This window comes from Moschus berezovskii, chromosome 5, assembly GCF_049115385.1.
Source record: "Moschus berezovskii isolate FMDL1 chromosome 5, NW_MosBer_1.0, whole genome shotgun sequence".
Classification (NCBI taxonomy): Eukaryota; Metazoa; Chordata; class Mammalia; order Artiodactyla; family Moschidae; genus Moschus; species Moschus berezovskii.
Genome location: NC_142464.1, coordinates 37,992,117 through 38,016,445, shown reverse-complemented (window position 1 = coordinate 38,016,445; position 24,329 = coordinate 37,992,117). Strand labels below are relative to the sequence as shown.

Here is a 24,329-nt window from a genome sequence, read left to right as displayed (position 1 = left end):
GCAAGGGTGGGATGATTTGAGAGAATGGCATTGAAACATGTATGTTATCATATGTGAAACAGATCACCAGTCCAGGTTCGATGCATGAGACAGGGCACTCGGGGCTGGTGTACTGGGATGACCCTGAGTGATGGGATGGGGAGGGAGGTGGGAGAGGGGTTCAGGATGGGGAAATTATGTACACCCATGGCTGATTCATGTCAATGTATGGCAAAAAACACTACAATATTGTAAAGTAATAGCCTCCAATTAAAATTAATTAATTAATTAAAAAAAAAAAGACCCTCCCCAATGACCCCTGCCTCCTGGTTTTCACACCCTAAGTGTACTAGGTTACTCTGTGGGAGAAACGGAATACAGTAGAAGTCATGGCATGTCAGGAATGATATAAAGGTATAAAAGACACTTCCATCATCCTCTTTTTAGATTACTTGCTCTGGCAGATGTTAGCTCCCATGGTCAGGGTCATTAGTAAGTTCTTGAAGCCCCCAGATAACCACATCAGTGAGTTTGGAAGTGGATCCTCCAGTCCTCCTTGAGTCTTGCAATGACTGCAGCCCCAGATAGAAACCTGACAGGTATCTCATGACAAACACTGAGCCAGAATCATCTGGCTAAAGTCAATTCCAGATTCCTGATCCTGAGAAACAATGTGAAAGGATAGATATTTGTTGTTTTAACCTACTATGTTTGGAGGATAATAGGTGCTATGTGGATAATAGTACAGATATTTAAATTATTGAAGTTTTTCTACCAAGGCTTCTGGAATGCATAAAAGTATAATTTGTACCAGGTAGAATAAATAGAAGAGGATGAAAAGGATGAAAAGTGGAAGATTATTAGAACATTAATATATTTAGAACTACTGTACATTTTCCTTTGCTGGAATCTCGATACTTGTGCAAGCAAAGGAGCAGTAAGATTGCTATAGAAACAACATATATTATATCACCCTCTCTCAAGCCCTCTACTATAGATGGTTAAGTAGGTTTAAACACCTGAGGACTTTTTTTTTCCTTCTTTCATTTTTTTTTAAAATTATTATTCGTGTAGAAACTCATCTGGGACTGACTTGGGTGTAGCTTACAATTTACAGCAATGCAGAACACTTACTTTTAATGATGTTCAACAATCTTTGGGGACAGGTCCTAACATATGTGATACAAACATTTCCAGGACAATAAAGATAACTATGTCAATTTCAAACAAGAAATAGAAGGAGGCTCTGTGCCAGTATCTGTTGAAAAACTTGAAACAATCATGAATCAAAGACCAAAAAGATAAGATTTAAGGGAAACTGGCCTGAAAAAAAACTAGTATTTCATACATATTTTTTTCTTAATAAATGCACTAAAATTTTTATTTTGAGTTTGTTTTAAACAAACCAGTGTATTTTAAAAAGGAATTTGATAATCCCTACATTTCTAAGGTCATACTGTTTTATAGAAATCACAAGGAAAAAACACAAACACAAAAAAACTCTTAAGCAACAAACAGATAAATAATAACTTTATAAAACCTCAGAAGTTCATAACAGAGTCCATTGGCCACAAACTCCTGAAATGGAACACAAATATTTTTCAAGCACTAGGAATCATTAGACCTAATGTTTTCATTTCCAGATAAGAACAAATGTCATATTAAAAGCTGATAGGATTTTACTGAAGGCTCATACATGCCAGGGCTTCCCTTGTGGCTCAGTTGGTAAAGAATCCGCCTGCAATGTGGGAGACCTCGGTTCAGTCCCTGGGTTGGAAAGATCCCCTGGAGAAGGGAAAGGCTACCCACTCCAGTATTCTGGCCTTTCACTTTCACTTTCATATATGCCAAGCACAGTGTTAGTGAAAGTAAAGTGTTAGTCGCTCAGTTCAGTTCAGTTCAGTTCAGCCGCTCAGTCGTGTCCGACTCTTTGCGAACCCATGAATCACAGCACGCCAGGACTCCCTGTCCATCACCAACTCCTGGAGTTCACTCAAACTCATGTCCATCGAGTTGGTGATGCCATCCAGCCATCTCATTCTCTGTCATCACCTTCTCCTTCTGCTCCCAATCCCTCCCAGAATCAGAGTCTTTTCCAGTGAGTCAACTCTTCGCATGAGGTGGCCAAAATATTGGAGTTTCAGCTTTAGCATCAGTCCTTACAGTGAACACCCAGGACTGATCTCCTTCAGAATGGACTGGTTGGATCTCCTTGCAGTCCAAAGGACTCTCAAGAGTCTTCTCCAGCACTACAGTTTAAAAGCATCAATTCTTTGGCGTTCAGCTTTCTTCACAGTCCAACTCTCACATCCATACATGACCACTGGAAAAACCATAGCCTTGACTAGATGGACCTTGGTTGGCAAAGTAATATCTCTGCTTTTTAATATGCTATCTAGGTTGGTCATAACTTTTCTTCCAAGGAGTAAGTGTCTTTTAATTTCATGGCTGCAATCAGCATCCACAGTGATTTTGGAGCCCAAAAAGTGAAGTCTGACACTGTTTCCACTGCTTCCCCATCTATTTCCCATAAAGTGATGGGACCAGATGCCATGATCTTAGTTTTCTGAATGTTGAGCTTCAAGCAAATTTTTTCACTCTCCTCTTTCACTTTCATCAAGAGGCTTTTTAGTTCCTCTTCCCTTTCTGCCATAAGGGTGCTGTCATCTGCATATCTGAGCTTATTGATATTTCTCCCGGCAATCTTTTATTCCAGCTTGTGTTTCTTCCAGCCCAGCGTTCCTCATGATGTACTCTGCATATAAGTTAAATAAGCAGGGTGACAATATCGCTCAGTCCAACTCTTTGAGACCCCATGGATTGTAGCCATGGAATTCAATAACGTAGAAATAGATGTTTATCTGGAACCCTCTTGCTTTTCGATGATCCAGTGGATGTTAGCAATTTGATCTCTGGTTCTTCTGCCTTTTCTAAAACCAGCTTGAACATCTGGCAGTTTACGGTTCGTGTATTGCTGAAGTCTGGCTTGGAGAATTTTGAGCATTACTTTACTAGTATGTGAAATGAGTGCAATTATGCGGCAGTTTGAGCATTCTTTGGCATTGCCTTTCTTTGGGATTACAATGAAAACTGACCTTTTCCAGTCCTGTGGCCACTGTTGAGTTTTCCAAATTTGCTGGCATATAGAGTGCAGCACTTTCATAGCATCATCTTTCAGGATTTGAAACAGCTCAACTGGAATTCCATCACCTCCCCTAGCTTTGTTCATAGTGATGCTTCCTAAGGCCCACTTGATTTCACATTCCAAGATGTGTGGCTCTAGGTGAGTGTCAGTGATCACACCATCGTTGATTATCTGGGTCATGAAGATCTTTTTTGTACAGCTTTTCTGTGTACGTTTGCCACCTCTTCTTAATATCTCCTACTTCTGTTAGGTCCATACCATTTCTGTCCTTTATCGAGCCCATCTTTGCAGGAAATGTTCCCTTGGTATCTCTAATTTTCTTGAAGAGATCTCTAGTCTTTTCCATTCCATTGTTTTCCTCTATTTCTTTGCATTGATTGCTAAAGAAGGCTTTCTTATCCCTCCTTGCTATTCTTTGGAACTCTGCATTCAGGTAGATATATCTTTCTTTTTCTCCTTTGTTTTTCACTTCTCTTCTTTTCACAGCTATTTGTAAGGCCTCCCCAGACAGCTGTTTTGCTTTTTTGCATTTCTTTTTCTCAGAGATGGTCTTGATTCCTGTCTCCCGTACAATGTCAGGAACCTCTGTCCACAGTTCATCGGGCACTCTGTCTATCAGATCTAGTCCCTTAAATCTATTTCTGACTTCCACTGTATAGTCATAAGGGATTAAAAGTGATTCTAAATTTTTTTATATTACTTAGTCCTTCTTTAGACATGAATACATATGTGAACTAATTTGTTATTTTAACATATATTTTATAAGCTGTGACTTTCCTAATTTACAGAAATGAATGAAACAAAATGTCCCTCGCAGAATCAGTTCTTTTATCTCAAAATGTTGTCACGTTCACAGTTAACTTCATGATTAGGAACTGGAATTCAGATACAGTAAAGACCTGTTTAATTTGTGACTCATGCTACATAGATTTGGGGTGGCTTGGTGCCTCTGGCAGTTCAGACCTGTAATGACAAATCATTGCTGGAATAATGATTTTTCCCTTCACTTTTGAAATCCTTCATCAAATAAATAAGTACACTTAATTAGTTTCACTTAGGTAGGTAGGTTGAATATGGCAAAAATTGATTTGGGATTATGCTGGTTAATACACCTTTCCCAGAATTTTTACTAAGAATTCACATTTAACCAATTACATTTTGATACCTATTTTCCCCCTATAATTTAATCCCCAAACTCAACGATTAAATAATAAAGACATTTGTATATCAACTTTTTAAGAGTACATTTACATATTTTAAAATTATTTCTCATTTAACCCAGTTAAACTTGGTGAGTTTCAGTCTGAGCTCAAGTCCTTCATTCCTTTGTTCCCAAAATGTTTACAGAGCATCCATTTTGAAGAATGCTTCAGTAGGCTCTGAAATGCAGCTTAGACTCTGTGAGCAGGGACAGAAAATTATATAAGCAATTTTACTACAGTGTGATAATGACATCTGATACGGAAACACTGTGTAATTTAAGATCACTGACAATGATTGAGGGAGGGCATCAAAGTCAGTTAGCTAAATAAAGGAGGTCAAGAGACATCACCAGAATGCAAGAAACAGTTTTTTAGGGCAAGAGAACAATTTGTGCAAAGACTGGAGGGAGAATGGTACACAGGAGGAACTGAAAGTTCAGGATGATTACAGTGAGGATAGGAGGGTAATGGCTAAAGACAACTAGAGAGGAACTCAAAGGTCAAGGGGCAGAACACAGAACCTTGGAGTCATTGTTAAAGATGCCCTACCTTTTCCTGGAGCAATGGAGAGCCACATAAGTGTGTAAAACATTCCTATCTGCCCTTCCCCCTTTTCTTTGTCAATTTCTACTACAAAGCTAAGACAACCAAGTGCTCATTTTCCAGGCTTTCCTTTTATCTAAAGGTAGACATGTGACCCAGTTCTGTTCAATGAACTGTTAGGGGCAGTCTTCTGACTGGCTTTCTAATAAGGAGATAAATGAAAAAAAGAGCTTACTGCACTTCTCTTCTTGTGTTTAGAATTGTGCAGCCCTCTGACAAACAACCATAAGATGATAACATGTGGATGAAATGCTAGGAATGTTGGAGAAAAAGGAAATCTGGGTTCTTGATGAAATTTTGACCACTTCTGAGATCAATAGCCAGTAGCTTCTTGTAAGGAAAATAATAAAAGGACTCACGATTGAAGCCATGTTAGTTTTTGTGCTTCTTACAACAAAAGCATTCCTAACTTTTGAAACAGGAAGTAAGTGTGTGGGTGGGAGGGGGACAGGACGGAATAAATTGTTGTTACACAAAAATGGTCTTTAGGCATGATTTTTACAGAAGCAAGAAAAGTTCTCCAACAAAAAAACTATCTCGCTTTCAAACATTTCAAATTCAATTAACCTCCTAACTGGTTTGCTGATGATTCAACCTCAAGTCTATCATTAGGCAACGTAAAGTCAAATTTAAACTGCAACAATATATGGCAGAAATAACCACTGACAAAGTGTTTATGATAGATTATTTCAGTAATTGAGGCATCCAAGAAATGGATATGTAAAGTTGAGGTACAAATGCACAACAGTTAGGATGCTGACCCTTACACATACCTTGACCAGATCTTATTCAGCCACACTTATCTCCACCCCTTTGCAGAAGACACAGAAACATTCATAATTTAGTGCATATCTGCAAATATCATTTTCAGTCACAAAGTCTCATTCCATCTTCTTTGTTTGCCCTATTCAAACTCATCCTTTTGAGACCCAATTCAATTATCATCTAGCCTATAAAACCTAAAACTATTGAGGCAGAAATCAAGTCAGTGGCTGGCAAGGACTGGAGAAGGAGGGTGAAGACTGATGACAGAAAGATAAGAAGGAACTTTTGCGGGGTGATGAGAATGTATATCTAAGTTTTGGTGCTGGTTATAGGACCACATATATTTGTCAAAACTCATCAAACAATACACCTAAAAGGGGTGAATTTTACCAGATGCAATTTATACCTCATTAACATGCGTTAAAACACACACACACAGGAATAAGGGAGTGAAAGTGAATGAATGACAAACAGGACACATTTACCTGAGACTTAATTTCCTTTCATCGGGTGCTTATGTTTTTAAAGGATCATCTTAAACCACAGCAATGATTAGCACAAGTAAAAGCTGAACAGCGAGCATTTTAGGTAAGCCAATGAACAAAGGTACTTCTAGGAATTCCTTAAGTTTTTTTAATCTAATTTGCCTAAATAGAAAAGTGACTGGTCAATTCTGTCATCCAGAAACAACTTTGACACGGATTCTAATATAGTGTAAGTCATCTATAACTCATAAAAATGAAGTGATGCTTTTTAATATACTAACTGAAAAGTGCTTTTCCAATCAATCTCAGAGGTAACATATTAAGAGGAGAAACTAGGTGTGCTATACAAATTTCAAATGGCGTCAAACTCTGAACTTGTAAAACATGAAGTATTTGGTCTATACTGTATTTTACCACATTAGATTTCTGATCTTTTTATATGTGTTTTAAGATTAATTATAATATCTAGCTAAAGAATTATCATTAACTACATTAAAATGGTGGTAATCTGGCAACAAATTAAACTGATTTTAAGTTACAGCTGTGATGGATTATTAACCTATCTTTCCCTCTCTAAAGACTTCAGTTTAAATGTGTCCTAGAACATAAATTTGAATGTTTATTACTTCCAATCACCACTGACTGAGGGTGGGTGTCTATACAAGGGTATATACACAGCACTTGTCTCACCTTTCATGAATGTCAGTCTCTGCTGAGAAAAGGCACAAGCCTAAAATTAAAAGTGAAACATTAAACCTGTGTAGAGTGTCACTCTACATCACCTGGGGCAATGTCTAGGATCATATAAGATTCACAGTTTCATTTATTTTTGCTCAGATTTTTAACAGCATTTTCTACAGCACCTGTGGGGTAGTAGAAAACAGCCCCTGTTTGTTTTCCAGTTTTAGTTCTGCCTCCTACCAGCAAAGATGGTCTAAGTCACTGACAATCTTTCCCAGAGTCAATTTCTTCATTTACAACATGCAAAAATAACATCTTCCTGAATATAGTCAAAATAAATTAATTGATTTGTCTTTTATAAACATAGTATGTTCTACAATTTTTATCCACAATTCTTACTTTACAGCATGAAAAAAATCAATAGCATTATGTTATTGTAACTGGTCATAGCACAGGCTTGTCTACTGGTGGAATGAAAAGTGTGAAATTTCAGAGATGTATTCAACATATATTTATTAAATATTTATTATATACATGGCTATTACAGTATGCACCTTGGATACAGCACAATTTCTGTTTTCCTCAAGTTTATTATAGCATGACTAAATATTATCCCTGTTTTACAGTGAGGAACTAAAGCTCAGAGGAAAAAATATGCCAAATAATTATTTAATTGGACTATGTGACAATTGCTACATGTAATGTATATGTAAGTTCCTCGCCTAGTTCTTGATTTGGAATCAGGAATTATTTAATAAACTTCATTAAAATGTCCTCTAGGGAAAAATGAGGGGCCTTTCAATCAAGTCTACCTGATTGATGGTTGCCACTATTCAAAGCTGATGTCATCATTTCCCCCAAATGAGTTCTTCCTCCTCTTCCTTTTTTCCCTATTTCAGGGGGACCAACTTCTACATCATTGTTTATTCCAGAATTCTCCTCTCCACCCTCCCCGACCCTGCCTACAACCCCTACCACATCTCAAACTACCAGTAAATCCTGCCAATTCTAGTTTATAATTTTGTTTCAAAATTCATCCTGTTTTCTCCATCTCTACTATTGCTACCTTGTCTGGGGATCCTTGTCTATGACTTCATTTTAACTACTTCTTTTATAAGTCCCTATCTCCAAATACAGACATACCTGGATTTAAGATGTCACCCTATGAATTTCGGAGAGACGCAATTCAGCCCATGACAACTTCCTTTTGCATTACATCAAGAGGCACATCGGAGAAGGCAATGGCACTCCACTCAAGTACTTTTGCCTGGAAAACCCCATGGACAGAGGAGCCTGGTAGGCTGCAGTCCATGGGGTAGCTAAGAGTAGGAAACGACTGAGCGACTTCACTTTAACTTTTCACTTTAATGCATTGGAGAAGGAAATGGCAACCCACTCCAGTATTCTTGCCCGGAGAATCCCAGGAACAGAGGAGCATTGTTGGCTTCCCTCTATGGGGTCGCACAGAGTCGGACACGACTGAAGCAACTTAGCAAAAGCAGCAAGAGGCACATAATAGCAAGTTCACCAGATCTCTGCATTGTAAGGATACATATTTAGCTTTGTAATTAGCAAATCACCTGTGGAATGAAAACTTCAATATCATGTGACTGTCCTATTCTTCGCCATCCTTTCAACCATTAATTGTTACCATCATCCATTAATGATTCTTGCTTACATTATTATTTTAAGGCTGCAAAGTAGTGATTTGGGCTTCCCTCATAGCTCAGTCGGTAAAGAATCCGCCTACAATGCAGGAGACCCACGTTCAGTTCAATTTCTGGGTACAGGGAAGATCCCCTGGAGAAGGAAATGGCAACCCACTCCAGTATTCTTGCCTGGAGAATCCCATGGACAGAGGAGCCTGGCAGGCTACAGTCCATGGGGTTTGAGTGACTAAACCACCACCACCAAAGTAGTGGTTTAACAGTTTTATCATTCCTCTATATTTATTAGCTGTCATTATTTTTACAGAACTAGGCCTTCATTTTTGCTGCACTCCAATTCAATGTTTATAAACACCAGGGTCAATTTTCTTAACTATAACTGTTTAAAACTTTCCTCTTTTCCTCGGCCCTGAGGATTAAGTACAACGACCTCTAAAGGACTTCAGCCTTTTCCTTCCTTGTCACCATTTTATCTCCCGCACTGGTATATTTGGACTCACTTATTTGTAGCCATCCTTCAGGACTCTGCCATCATTTCTCCTCTAGTTATCTCCAACAAATCATAAGAACCCCTCTAGTACCATATACTTAACTTTCACTATCACAGCATATACGGTGTGATTTTGCAATTTATGGTTAATTCTCTCACTGACAGAATTTAAGCTATCTGAAGAAATACAAGAATCACATCAGTCTTGTTCATTCTTATATTTCCCAGCACCTCTTATGGTTCTTTGGTACAGGGTAGTGGTTAATAATGATTAATTAAATAAAGTAATGGAAATTATGTAATATATAGAAATCCATATACATTATAATTTATGACTGATTTATAGAATTTATATAGAAAAGGAAATGTCAAACCACTCCAGGGCTCTTGCCTGGAAAATTCCATGGATTGAGGAGCCTGGTAGGCTACAATCCGTGGGGTCACAAAGAGTTGGGCATGACTGAGTGACTTTTTACTTTTACTTACTAGTATATCAGTATGGAGAAGGAACTGGCAACCCACTCCAGTATTCTTGCCTAGAGAATCTTGTGGACGGTGGAATCTGGTGGGCTGCTGTCCACAGGGTCGCACAGAGTTGGACACGACTGAAGCGACTTAGCGTGCATATAGAATTTATAAGGATAATTTTAATTTAAAATGGTCTTTCACATAATTTGATTATTGAAAGCCTAAGCCATTGGGTAAGATGAATTCCACTCTAAAAATAACATTTACTTGACATTAACTATTGGCCAAGTCCTACCCTAAGCATGAATTATTTCTAATTTAATCCATAGAAACCCTGTATTATGAGTCCTATTTTCTAGTATGGGTACTTATATAACATATATTTGAACCCAGGTGTCTTTAGTTTCACAATGACTTTGTTTATGAAGAGTTCATGTTTCTCAATGTAGCTGATTATAAGTTCATAATCCATAACTATTTTTTGAAGTCATGTTTTCAGTTCAATAACACTTATACTTTCAAGGCTACAGACATGTGTAACAAAAGGCATTTATAATATTATCAAATACCTAAGTAGGAACAGTCCACAGACAATATATAGTGCATAAAATGCAAAATATTAACATGTAATCTATTCCTAGAACCATGTTTGGACTAAGATCTGACGGTAAGAAGTCTCCTGAATTATGTTTAATGTTTATTTAATTTGAAATGGCTAAAGGAAAGAAATAATTTATTTTCTTTTGGAATCTCTTCATAAAGACCAATTTAAGAAGAAAAAAATATATGCACAGGATTGGTTACAGTGATCCAGCCTGACTTAAATATATTCTGAAGCATAACATCTGCAGAGTGTCAGATAAAAAGGACAACTTCAAGGTGAGAATTCCTGCAACCAAATGAGATACTGCAAGTACAAACAGTAAAATGTGGCCTTGGAGGCCTGATTTGAATGACTCAAAGTGTCAAGCGCCATTCTGGCACCACAGACAACAACAAACAGTGGCAACAAAGTGTCATGAAGAAACTGAATTGCACCGGGACAGTGGCAGAAATAGCAAGGTCCTGTGTGTATATATGAGTGAACTCAAGTTTCCGGCTGAAAGTATGCTGACAATTGTAAGACATGAATAAATAGGAGAAAAAAAAAAAACGGGAAAAAATTAGGTTGAAAAAAAACAAGTATTGATGCTTTTGAACTGTGGTGTTGGAGAAGACTCTTGAGAGTCCCTTGGACTGCAAGGAGATCCAACCAGTCCATCCTAAAGGAGATCAGTCCTGGGTGTTCATTGGAAGGACTGATGTTGAAGCTGAAACTCCAATACTTTGGCCACCTCATGCGACGAGTTGACTCACTGGAAAAGACTCTGATGCTCGGAGGGATTGGGGGCAGGAGGAGAAAGGGACAACACAGAATGAGATGGCTGGATGGTATCACCAACTCGATGGAGGTGAGTTTAAGTGAACTCCGGGATTTGGTGATGGACAGGGAGGCCTGGCGTGCTGTGATTCATGGGGTCGCAAAGAGTCAGACACGACTGAGCGACTGAACTGAACTGAACTGAAGATCTGCTCTTTAACGAGAAGTTACTAAAAACATGCATTATTTAGAGTTTAAATCCTACCTTTTTCCAGAAATGTAATTACAACAGTTAATAAAATATTATGGATGTGAGAGTTGGACTGTGAAGAAAGCTGATCGCTGAAGAATTGATGCTTTTGAACTGTGGTGTTGGAGAAGACTCTTGAGAGTCCCTTGGACTGCAAGGAGATCTAACAAGTCCATTCTAAAGGAGATCAGTCCTGGGTGTTCATTGGAAGGACTGATGCTAAAGCTGAAGCTCCAATACTTTGGCCACCTCATGTGAAGAGTTGACTCACTGGAAAAGACTCTGATGCTGGGAGGGATTGGGGGCAGGAGGAGAAGGGGACGACAGAGAATGAGAAGGCTGGATGGCATCACCGACTCGATGGACCTGAGTTTGAGTGGACTCCGGGAGTTGGTGATGGACAGGGAGGCCTGGCGTGCTGTGATTCATGGGGTCGCAAAGAGTCGGACACGACTGAGCAACTGAACTGAACTGAATAAAATATGGCAAGTAATCAACGAAATGGTGAAAAATATCATTATTTTTAATCCCTTAAATTGTTAACGGTAGTTAGTAGAGGTTTCAAGTTCTAGAAGTCACATTCAAAGATAGTTTCCCCTGGATTTATCCAAAATTATTTGGATTGAGGATCTCCGTCAGAATTTCCTAATGTGATATCCACAGAATACTTGGAGGTCCACGAACCTCCTAAAATTATGTACAATACATCATGTGCATATGCAGTTTTCTGGAAGGCATTCCACAGCTTTTTAAAAATCAGGTTCTCAAAAAAGAGGTTCATTACCATCCCCTGGATCTCCCCAAATTAAGAATGATTAATCTGGGAAAAGAAGTATTTGCTTACAAATAGATAATATTTGTCTGTTTCCTGTTACCAAGGAAGAAAAATCTATTTAGTTTTATGATTTGGCATCTTATGTTTTCCATTTCATATTGTGTGTGGGAGGTAAGATTACACAAGTTTAAATTTCCATTACTAACCAGGTGTGGTTTACATTTTTAAGATATCAAGTTAAGGGATCCAAGTTTGCAAATCCCATTTTTAACCTTTGTTGCTCTTTCTTATTTTGCTTGGTTTCTTATTCAATTCAAATTTGGAAGGGTTTCTCCTTCCCCAGATTGCTTCATGGTTTTATTTTGGTGAATATAAGGCAAAAACAAATAAAAATTAACTTCCCAAAAAGCCTTTCATCTTATTTGATGCAGAAATTTGAAGATTCTAGCAAACCTTTTCACTCAGACCATTTCAAAACTAACAGGAAAAACAGTGGAAACAGTGTCAGACTTTATATTTTTGGGCTCCAAAATCACTGCAGATGCTGATTGCAGCCATGAAATTAAAAGAAGCTTACTCCTTGGAAGGAAAGTTATGATCAACCTTGATAGTATATTAAAAAGCAGAGACATTACTTTGCCAACCAAGGTCCATCTAGTCAAGGCTATGGTTTTTCCCGTGGTCATGTATGGATGTGAGAGTTGGACTGTGAAGAAAGCTGATCGCCGAAGAATTGATGCTTTTGAACTGTGGTGTTGGAGAAGACTCTTGAGGGTCCCTTGTACTGCAAGGAGATCCAACCAGTCCATCCTAAAGATCATCCTGGGTGTTCATTGGAAGGACTGATGCTAAAGCTGAAACTGCAATACTTTGGCCACCTCATGCGACGAGTTGACTCACTGGAAAAGACCCTGATGCTGGGAAAGGTTGGGGGCGGGAGGAGAAGGGGATGACCAAGAATGAGATGGCTGGATGGCATCACCGACTCTGTGGACATGAGTTTGAGTGAACTCCGGGAGTTGGTGATGGACAGGGAGGCCTGGCATGCTGTGATTCATGGGGTCGCACAGAGTCAGACACGACTGAGTGACTGTCTGGCAGCTATGGGTTCTATGGTGAAACAGAAACAATAGGATATATAGGTATACAGGAAGCGATTTTTGAGGCTGAGTGGTCCCTCTGTAAGCTGGAGGTCCAGGAGAGTCAGTGATATTTTTCTAGTCCAAGTCTCAAATCTGAAGGCCTAAGAACAGGTTTGAAGGAAAGAAACCATGGATGTACTAGTTCAAGTAGATTCAGTGAGTGGGTCTTTCTTCCACCATTTTGTTCTATGCAGACCCTCAATGGACTGGGTGATACCCAACCATATTGGTCCAGGCAACCTTCATTAGTCAGTCTACCAATTCAAATGGTAAGTTCTTCCAGAAAGACCTTCACAGACACACCCAGAAATAATGTTTTACCAGCTATCTCAGCATCCTTATCCCAGTGAAACTGATGCATAAAATTAACCATCACAACAGCAACCCTACATAAATATTTATTTTAATGTAAAAGGTGAAATCTATCTCCATAGGTACCCTTGATAGTAATTTCTTTCTGACATCTTAGTCACTACATCTGAGTAATCCTACTGACAAAATTTTATTTTATGGTCTACATTTTAGACACTTTATCTTAACTACCATGTTGAATCATAAATAACACTTCAATACAAATTAGAAATGATAATGCCTTTCTGTGACTAACTGTATATCTCTAAAGAAGAGGTGCTTTAAACCTCCTTTACACTACTTAGAAAGAATTATATACACTATTGTGGGAAATAATTCTTCTGGCAAAGAAGGCAGAGAGAAAAGTTGACAACACATGAACAAAACCTATCAAATGTTGACTTTTGGACTCAGTTACTCCAAACTTCAGGTGAACAGGAAATGAGCCTAAGATTTCTAGAGTTTCTGAATCTCAGTATTTTGTGTGCTAAGTTGCTTCAGATCAGTCAGATCAGATCAGATCAGATCAGTTGCTCAGTCGTGTCCGACTCTCCGCGACCCCATGAATCACAGCACACCAGGCCTCCCTGTCTATCACCAACTCCTGGAGCTCACTCAAACCCATGTCCACAGAGTCGGTGATGCCATCCAGCCATCTCATTCTCCGTCGTCCCCTTCTCCTCCCGCCCCCAACCTTTCCCAGCATCAGAGTCTTTTCCAGTGAGTCAACTCGTCGCATGAGGTGGCCAAAGTATTGCAGCTTCAGCTTTAGCATCAGTCCCTCCAATGAACATCCAGGATTGATCTCCTCTAAAATGGACTGGTTGAATCTCCTTGCAGTATAAGGGACTCTCAAGAGTCTTCTCCAACACCACAGTTCAAAAGCATCGATTCTTCGGCGATCAGCCTTCTTCACAGTCCAACTCTCACATCCATACATGACCACGGGAAAAACCATTGCCTTGACTAGATGGACCTTGGTTGGCAAAGCGATGTCTCTGCTTTTTAATATACTATCAAGGTTGGTCATAACTTTCCTTCCAAGGAGCAAGCGTCTTTTAATTTCATGGCTGCAATCAGCATCTGCAGTGATTTTGGAGCCCAAGAAAATAAAGTCTGACACTGTTTCCACTGTTTTTCCCATGTCCAGTTCTTTGCAACCCTATGGACTATAGCCTGCCAGGCTCCTGTCCATGGGGTTCTCCAGGCAAGAATACTGGAGTGGGTTGCCATGGCCTCCTCCAGAGATCTTACCAACCCAGGGATGGAAACCACTTCTCTTAGGTCTCCTGCATTGGCAGGTGGGTTCTTTACAACTAATGCCACCTGGGAAGCCCCTCTCAGTATTTTTAGAAGGGAAAGTAAGGAACATTTTAGTTATAACTGAGAGAATCAGTATATTTGAGACAAAAATGTTGGGAAAAGTTGGATATGTTCCAATTATCTATTTATACATAACAAACCCACCCCCAAATTAGTGGTTAGCCATTTTATTACAGATTACAATTTTGTAGGTCAGAAATTTGGGCCAGGTATACTCAGTAATTCAAATTTTATTATTTCTTTCTCATTTACTAGTTGAAACACTTTTATAAGTAGCCACTTCCCTTCATCCATTATTTGATTACTCAGTAGAGCCCTTTACAGACAAAGGACAAAATGAAAGCGTGATTCTTTCCCCATACTTTTCATGATAATTGTTTCCTTTCATTCTCTAAAGATAAACAGTTGTTTTAAATATCAGAAAAAACTCAAATATTTAAACATATTTAATGGCTTTCAAATAACTGCAATTTTTAAGCATATTGAAGTTGACTTTGTACCATCTTTGACCCTTGGTAAGAGCCTCTTCAAGCTGACTCCTGAAAGTTTTTGACATGATGTTAGTGTATTTGATAATTTCTTTGCTTTTCACTTTATGAAATCATTCCAGGTTCATTCTGTACACTTCCTATCCTGACTGGAAAAAAGTCCTGGTTTTCTTTAGTGGTAAATGATATCTCAAAACCACAATCTTGGAGGTATGGAATAATATAAGCTTTCTTAGGCCTTTCCAGTGTACACAGACATTATATAGTATGTGTATTGAACCTCATAAGTTCCTGCAAATATTTTCAATTCAAATAAAGGACCATCTGCACTCTAGGATTTGCACTCTAACCTCCTTCTAACATGTCTACGTCTCCTTTCTTTAAAGTCTAGAGTTTACTAGAATATGTCTTGGTGTTGGCCATTTGGGTTGATATTCTCAAGTAAACGATATTTTCTTTCAATACATAGTTTCAAATCCTTATGATTTTTAGGAAATGCTTTTTGAATTATACTTATAGTTAACTTTTTCCACACCTTTGCTTTGGTTTCCTTCTGTAGTGACTTCAATTATAATTATGTTGGACCTTCTTTGCTTATCTTTAATATTTATTATTTTGTCTTGAAATATATTTAGCTTTATATTTTTAGTTTTCATGTTTTAACATTCTTTTCCTCCTCTATTTCTCTTAAGGCATTATCTATTATGTTTGTTTATCTATGTTTTACATCCAGTTTAATCTAAGATTTTTTTTTCTTTTACTTCTCTTTCTTGAGGTGTGTCAACTCTTTTCTGAGATTTGTAAGCTCTGGTTTATGTTGTTCTTCCACAGCATGCATCATTTTGAAGATTCTCAGCTTATTCTAAAACTTATTTCTGTTTATCTATCTGCTCTGAAATTTTGTCTAGTTATTACTACCATTCATTCACTCAACAAATATTTACTGAATATGTACTTTGTGCAGACAGTTGTTGTAATCCGAAGTTGACCGCCACAATCAAGTTTATTGTTTTATTCAACTAAAATTTTGTGTTGGTAATGCAACAAAAAGTTGACTAGTATTCCATATTTATAATTATTAAGATCTAACTGTGTTTAGTCTCAACAGAATACTTTTAAACCATGAACTGGTCATTCTTGAAACCTTCATTTCTTTACCCCTGTAAGCTGGATTTATGTCTTTGGGAACATTTTAAAGAAGATGTATTTCCAAGATATAAAATTAATTTTTTTTTTGCACAAATGAATAATATTGGGTTGGCCAAAACGCTCATTTGGGTTTTTCTGTAATAAATCAATATCTTAACTTTTTGGCCAATCAAATACACACACACACACACACACACACACACATGATCTAGAAAACTGCTGAGTCCCAATCCTTTCCTCCACATCTCTGTAGATACTGCAGAATTACCTTCAGGCATTTAGTTTAATGAACAAGTTTTTAACTTTTTTTTTTTTTTTGTCCCTTTATAGGCTCTATAAAGAGGGTTTTTTGGTGGGGGGAAAAAAAGGTTTGCAAGACTTTTTTTTGTAAGTTCTTGAAATTAAAAAAAATTCTTTAGGATACTTTTAGTAGATAGTCTCAACATTATAAATCAACTATATTTCAATTACTTTTTTTTTAAAACTTAAAAGTAGAAAACAATAAAAAAATAAAAATAGTCATTATCATAGTCAGTGAGAATGAGCCAAAAGTTTTAGCACAAGTTACAAATCTAATGAATATTTTATTCCTTAAAATAAACAAATAGGTTTGTTCAAATCATCAAGTGAGTTCCTGGAATAAGGTGGAATGCTTCTGCATACTTGGTTCTCGAAACGCTCTGCTCACAGGGCTCCAAAATGACGAACAGTGACTTTTCCCCAGGTCTTTTCTGTTGAGCACCAACTGTGTTTCTAGATATCCTTAGACCCAATGTGTAGCCAAAAAGACCTTTTCTGTTGAGCACCAACTGTGTTTCTAGATATCCTTAGACCCAATGTGTAGCCAAAAAGTCCCTTGGTCAAAGGGGTGATAAAGCAGTAGGGTGAAAGAAAGTTTGCCAAATACAATACAGGACACCTTGTTAAATTTAAATTTCAGATGAACAACATATAACTGTTTAGTATGGACAAGTTCCAGATATTGCATAGGACATCAGTTCAGTTCAGTCGCTCAGTCGTGTCCGACTCTCCGCAACCCCATGAATCACAGCACGCCAGGCCTCCCTGTCCATCACCAACTCCCTGAGTTCACTCAAACTCATGTCCACAGAGTCGGTGATGCCATCCAGCCATCTCATTCTTGGTCGTCCCCTTCTCCTCCCGCCCCCAACCTTTCCCAGCATCAGAGTCTTTTCCAGTGAGTCAACTCGTCGCATGAGGTGGCCAAAGTATTGCAGTTTCATAATTATGCCAAAAAATACTCATTATTTATCTAAAACTCAAACTTAACAGAGCATACTTTTTTAAAAACTATGCCAACTCCTAGGTAGTGTCAGACTTGGACATTTGAGGTGGGTGTCCATATGCTTGAACACAAGGCCCCTAATGGTAGCAAAGATGTTAACAGTATCATCAACCACAATTAAAAGATGAGGAAACTGAGACTCAGAGATGTTATCTACAATATGACCAAAGTTTTCAATGCTAGATCTTTCTGAACGTAAAGCAAAGATTCATTTTTTTCTATTACACATACAGCATAGTGACTACAGTTAATAATACCGTATGGCATATTTGAAAGTTGCGAAGAGTAGATCTTAGAGCAAATATTTTTCTTTAACAAAAAGAATTTACTATTTATAAGTTAATGCATAAATCTAGGGCATTTCACGGGATATCAGGGATAAGGTAGAGTGAAAATCCCAATTTTTCAGTCATTGATCCGGAATCTTACGGACCCAGATAATTAATTACAAAATTAATTTTTGTAATTATGGGTTTATGTTACACAATTCAAAACATTGATTTAAAAACAGTGTTGATTTGTTTACAACGACCAATGTATTTGGCAGAAGAATGATTTATAGAAATTGTTCAAGGTAAATGCCAACCAGGGGATCAAATTACGATTCAAAAACTGTTTATTTTAATGTTAGAGCAAAGAGCGGAAATATAAGGTAATACTTCTATCAAGATACGTGAATTTTCATATTCCACTCTAGGAATAATCCCACCAACAGTGCAGAGGCAGTTAATAACGCTTTTAAGTTCAAAATACCTCGATTTTCCCTCTTCACTACTTAACATCTGCAGGCCTCAGTTTCCCTGTTTTCTAAAAACAGGCTTCTTGAAAGGGTTGCGATTATACGTAATGCCTTTAGAACAACGGTGTTATACTGTTTACAGATTATATAAATGTATAGCTTATAATATGTTAGATATTATATTAAATATTCTTATTAGGTTATTTATTGTCATTGTGTTATTATTGTTCTACTTAACAACTTTCTGGCTAACCTGGAGAAACAGGCCACAAGCGCGCTTCCAAGGGAAAGAGGCGGATACGGGTTACCATGACAACGGCGCGCGCCTAGACATTTTCCCCCTCGCACGTCGCCGGGGAAGAGAAAAGCCTAGGTTGCGTGTTGCGTCATCACTACGCGCTCATTGGGCTTCTCCGTGCTGTTTTAGAAGGTCCCGGCCCGGCTACCGTCGCTGCACGCCAAGAATTATTTTTGCTTTTCAGTCTTTGTTAAGCGCACTGAAGTTGCAAGACTGTAAGTACCAAGGGGAGAGTGATAGAGAGCAAGCGATCGTTGAAAGAGATGCCGCAGCAGTCTGCTCTTCTGAACCTTCCCCGTGTTTTCTTGATCCTATCAGCTTCCTCTCAGCTGGGCTCGCGCCGCGTCAACTTCCGGGCGGGTGCCCGCCACCACGGCCTCCGCCGCTCCCCTGCTTTGGCCCCTTTGTGTCCCTGCAGTGTCGAGGCACGGGCCCTGGCACGTCCTTTCTCGAGGCAGGGAGCATCTTAGTACAGGCAGCCTCTCACTGTGGGCGGGCGCGCGGCCCGCAGGGGAGTTAGCGTGGGGAACGTGCCCGCGCGTGCTGGGGTAAGAAGAGGTTGCGCGAGGGTCAGCGTGCGGTTCTAGGAAGGAAGGGCGGGGGTGGGGGAGAAAGGGAGTGAAAAAAGCAATGGAAAATTTTGAAAGGATACCCCTGTCCACCTGATTGTTACGGCCTAACAATGAAGCGCAGCCATAATAGTCATGCTGAGCCACTGGCATGTTTGCGGGCACTTAATTGCCTTGGGAATGAACTGCTGTGGCTTTGTATTTTATGCTGTTTTCATGGCCTCCTTTTCTCTTTTTATTTTCTCCCTGCAGATAGTTCATTAAAGCTCCAAACCCCACGAAGTGGTAGTTTATATCAATATGAATCTTTTCAACTTGGACCGTTTTCGCTTTGAGAAAAGAAATAAGATTGAGGAAGCGCCCGAAGCAACCCCTCAACCCTCCCAGCCTGGCCCTTCTTCACCAATTTCTCTTAGTGCTGAAGAGGAGAATGCTGAAGGGGAAGTTAGCAGGGCAGGCACCCCTGATTCAGATGTAACTGAAAAAACAGGTGAGTTACAATGTTGCAAATTGATACAGCATCAAGAGAGTTTCGTGTGTTTTTTTTTTTTTCCTAAAGAAGAAAAGCAGAAGAGATTCTGATTTTTGTTCTTGATGTCATACAAACTGATGCATTGTCCTTCACCATGCCCTTTTACATTCAGCTTTGGGACTGCCATAGGCACCATGTACCTCCAACTGATTATCCACCCATAGTTGTTTCACTTTTGTGTAAGTTCTTAAATACGGCCCAGTGATGGCAGCTAAAATCAGAATTTAGGTCAGAATGGCAGCTATGGGAAAAAGAACTAGGTAATTCAGTCCTGTGATAGATTTTGAGGCTGTTATTGCCAAACATTTAAATTAATTCCAGTATTTCTCCAAAAAAAACTTGATAACCTGCTGTGAGCTAAAACTTTATTCAAGGTGCCTGAAGAAAATGTCTATGAACAAATGAAGAGCAGGTTCAGATTTTGCCAACCACCTGACTTCCAAAGTGCATATGAATAATTTTTTTTCCTGTGAGTTTTTTTCTTTCCTTTTTTTTAATGTGGACCATTTTTTTTAAGTCTGTATTGAATTAGTTACAATATTGCTTCTATGTTTCAGTTTTTTGACCCCAAGGGATCTGGATTCTTAGCTTCCTGACCAGGGATCTGAACCCACACCTCTGCTTTGGCATTTGAAATCTTAACCATTGGACAACAGGGGAAGTCCCAATAATTGGTGTTCTTCTGGTCCTTCATTTTTTTAACCTCTTCAGCAAATTGTTATGAACAGTAGGGTTTGAGAAGGAGCCAAAAATTAGTATCCCCAGTTAACTGTTAGTATATATTTGAACTGCTGCTGTGTTTTAGTAATAATGGTAAGTGCTTCACATTCTCTTATTTAAAACGGGCCTACAAGATATTATCCACATTTTGCAGAAATGAGACCTGGGGAAAACCTTGGGAAGTTGGTAGAACCAGAGCTCAAATCCAAGCAATCTAATTCCTGAACTTAAACTTTTAATCATTTGTGTCACTCAGTTTCTTATGAAGGATGAAAGGAGTATTAGAAGTTATATTTTAATGTTTATTTCAGTAATACCCTTTTTAGTGTAAAGCTCAGTATTACATAAGCAGCTTTTAAATTACAGAATTGGTAATATATGTCTTTACCCTTGATATCCCCATTTTGTTTGCTGTTCTGCTTAAATATAATAGTGAAGACAGTTCCTACAAGTTATCATTAGAACAACGATTTAAATACTTAGGTGTAATTGGAACTTGATGGAACAATTTGGTAGATTTGACTAACTGGTAATTAGGAATCAAATTTTGAAAGGCTTTGTTTATCTGAAGAATTTTGAACTTACTAAATTCAGACAACTGAAAGATTTAAGCACCAGTGACATCTCTGTATGCATTCTTTCAGCAGATAATTTTGTTTGCATAACACGCTGTCATTAATGTCTAAACATCCAGGTACTTTAATATTTTGACAGTAAATATTTTAATCTGTTTATTCTGTAGTTAGGGAAGGAAAGGCCAGGGTGTTGGCGTGGGATTTTGAGTCCTTGGGAGCCTCTGCTTCTTCAATTTAGTTAAATGGGACATTGGACAAATCACTCAGGTTATCTGAGATCCACAGTTTTTTCATCTCTAAAATAAAAACACCTTGTAAAGTGGAATTTAATGAAATGTTTCAGTTATTTATCAATATTAGTAATGTAAAATTTTTAGTTTCTATTTCTAATCAGAAGGTGTTTTTTTCAGCTTTCCTTTTTTCCCTAAGGAGACTTCACTTTTCTCTTTATTTGGACTTTCTATATGTAAATTCCTTTTAAAACTGAGATTGCCTTTAGAAATTGTGGGGTAAGTCTTAATGACACTTGGGAATTACAAAAATCAAGTTTGTTCCAGGAATGGTGAGGATTCATCCTACTTGGAAGAGAGAGCTTTGCTTACAGAAAAGATTATTGTAATTGATCCTGTAGATTTTTGAGAATCTTGAAAAGTAAGGCAAAGTTTAGACTTAATATTATAGGTACTCCAGAGGTACTTGTTTAGTCGCTACGTCATGTCTGAATATTTGCAGCCCCAGGGACTGTAGCCCACCAGGCTCCTCTGTCTGTGAGATTTCCCAGGCAAGAGTGCTGGAGTGGGTTGTCATTTCCTTCTCTAGGGGATCTTCCTGACCCAGGGATCGAACCCAAGTCTCCTGCATTGGCTTGAAGATTCTCTACCACTGAGTCACCAGGGAAGCCCTAGGGTAAAATAATGAAAGAAACTTGTTTTGTGAAAAAAAAAAACAAACCAGTCTGGCAGTCATGAATACTGTGTATTGCTAGAGTGTAGTGTTTAAAGGGAGAGAAATCATTTGGGAAGCTCTTTTAATCCAAGCAATGATGGCAGTACAAACAGAAGAACAAGGCTTAGGAGTTTCAGAGTAAGAAAGTGCAAGATTTTACATCTGGGTCCTTTTGTAGGAATGAGATAAAATGAATGTTAAAAATTTTAGTTTAAGTAATTGAGGGGGATAAAGGTAGTTCTATACATTAGAATAGGTATGAAGTACCCACTGTAAGACCTTGGACATGCCTTTAAAAATTCAAATGAGAATCAAAGGTCCTGCCCTGAGTTTGAAAGTGAAAATTGCTCAGTTATGTCCAACTCTCTGACCCTGTGGACTTCTCCAGGCCAAAATACTGGAGTAGGTAGCCTTTTCCTTCTCCAGGGGATCTTCCCAACCCAGGGATTGAACCCAAGTCTCTCATGTTGCAGGCAGATTCTTTACCAGCTGAGCCACAAGGGGAGCCTGCCAGTTTAGCAGTAGACCAAAAGCAGCTTAACTTAGCATGGCGGGAGAGGGGTGCTGAATTAAACATCAGGCCTTGGGCCCATGGCTTCCCAGGTGGCGGTAGTGGTAAAGAACCCTGCCTGCCAGTGCAGGAGACATGAGACCCTGGTTTGATCCCTGAGTTGGGAAGATCTCCTGAAGAAGAGAATGGCAACCCACTCCAGTATTCTTGCCTGGAGAATCCCATGGACAGAGGAACCTGGTGGGCTACAGTCCATGGTGTCCTAAAGAATCAGACACAATCAAGCATGCAAACACACGGTTCGGTGGAGAGGTCAACACACTAAAATTGAACTTATAAGATCAGACTAAATATGGACATTGGGAAATCAGTGGACGTATCATCAGTGGGATATGAATATTGACCTTTCTTTATCATCAACTGGTAATTTACTCTTATTACGTAGAATGATGCTACATTTGTTTATTTACATCAGTTTTAGGGTCTGAGTCCACTTACAGGATAGAAGTTGTATGTGGTTAAAATTACCTGTCTCACTGTTTCTCAGATAATCCAATTATTTTACCTAAGAGTTAAGATTTTATTTCATACCACTCTCCTTCAATTACTGCGCAACAGGGACACTGTTCCTTGAATATGCCAAACCCCATTCAATCTTTCCTTCTTCCTGTATGCTCTTCCATCTGCCTCCAAGACGCTTTCTCTTGTTATCTGCATGTGACTCTGCTATTGCATTAGGACTTAGTGAAATGTTACCTATTTTTAAGAAGGTCTTTCCTTGACCACTCTCTCCAGTAGCAACCCTCACCCCTTTACTGTATTTTTCTGTATAGTATCCATCACTCCAGTGTTCTTGCCTGGAGAATCCCAGGGATGGGGGAGCCTGGTGGGCTTCCGTCTGTGGGGTCACACAGAGTCGGACACGACTGAAGTGACTTAGCAGCAGCAGCAGCAGCATCCATCACTAGCTTTGCATTATGTATTTATGTTCCACTTATTAGAATGTAAAATCTGTGAGAGCGAAGACCTGGTTTGCCTATCTGTCCATCCCCATTGCTCAGAACAGTGATTGGTGTATAGTAGGCCTTCAAAGTATGTGTTGAAGAAAGGAGTATTAAATGATGAATAGGTGATAATAGTACTTTGTACATATTTTTAAAATGTCCCTCTTCCTCTTTATGATCTTGAAACAGTACTATAGCCATCAGTCATCTTTAGCCTTGGATATTTGAAACTACTTTTGATAGAGGACAGGCTCTCTTAATCCAGCCTTTGGCTATGAGGGCATACACTTAACCTGTGGGTCGCCTCCCCCACATCGGTTTATTTTACTCTCATTGATACCTGGAGTTACCAATCGTTACTACTTACATTTTCCTTTTTATTTTACTTTTCTGGTAGCATAGCAGGTTTGGAGAGAATAAAGCTGTGACAAATGAGTATGAGAGGAGAGAATCTACTATGTTTTAGGCATAAAGAATAAAACATTGAGCTAAGCATGATCCTCAAGGAGCACCAAGAGGAAAGAACACATAAATATATATGGTTAAAATAGCACAATGTGGTAACTTGTAATAAGGGAAGGTGTTGAGCAGTGTAGGACCACAATCTAATTCACAGTGATTAAATTATTCCTTCTTTCTGCAGAGAATCAGGAAAAGTCATAGAGAAATGACAGTGAACACTAAACAGTGATTCATTGCTTATTCAGTGAACAAGGGATATAAGCATGTTGCCTTGGAATGTGGTATGTGAATGGAATAGGTGAAGTTATCTCTGGAAGAGGAGGTGTAGGGCAGTATGCATGAAGC

At 38.7% G+C, this 24,329-nt stretch overlaps 1 protein-coding gene across 3 annotated transcripts in view; it reads left to right on the top strand.

Annotated features, from left to right (window-relative positions):
* The first annotated feature begins 18,755 nt into the window (after positions 1–18,755).
* SMARCAD1 (SNF2 related chromatin remodeling ATPase with DExD box 1) overlaps positions 18,756–24,329 on the top strand; it is an 85,854-nt gene continuing 80,280 nt past the window's right edge. For 2 of the 3 annotated variants that reach the window (XM_088836228.1, XM_055434085.2), the window contains exons 1-2: positions 18,756–18,881; positions 19,488–19,725. In XM_088836228.1, coding sequence (XP_088692354.1) covers positions 19,536–19,725 — 190 coding nt within the window. In that variant the 5' untranslated portion in view covers positions 18,756–18,881; positions 19,488–19,535. Of the gene's footprint in view, positions 18,882–18,997; positions 19,215–19,487; positions 19,726–24,329 lie in introns of those variants that run through there. The other variant, XM_055434084.2, reaches the window with a different exon arrangement.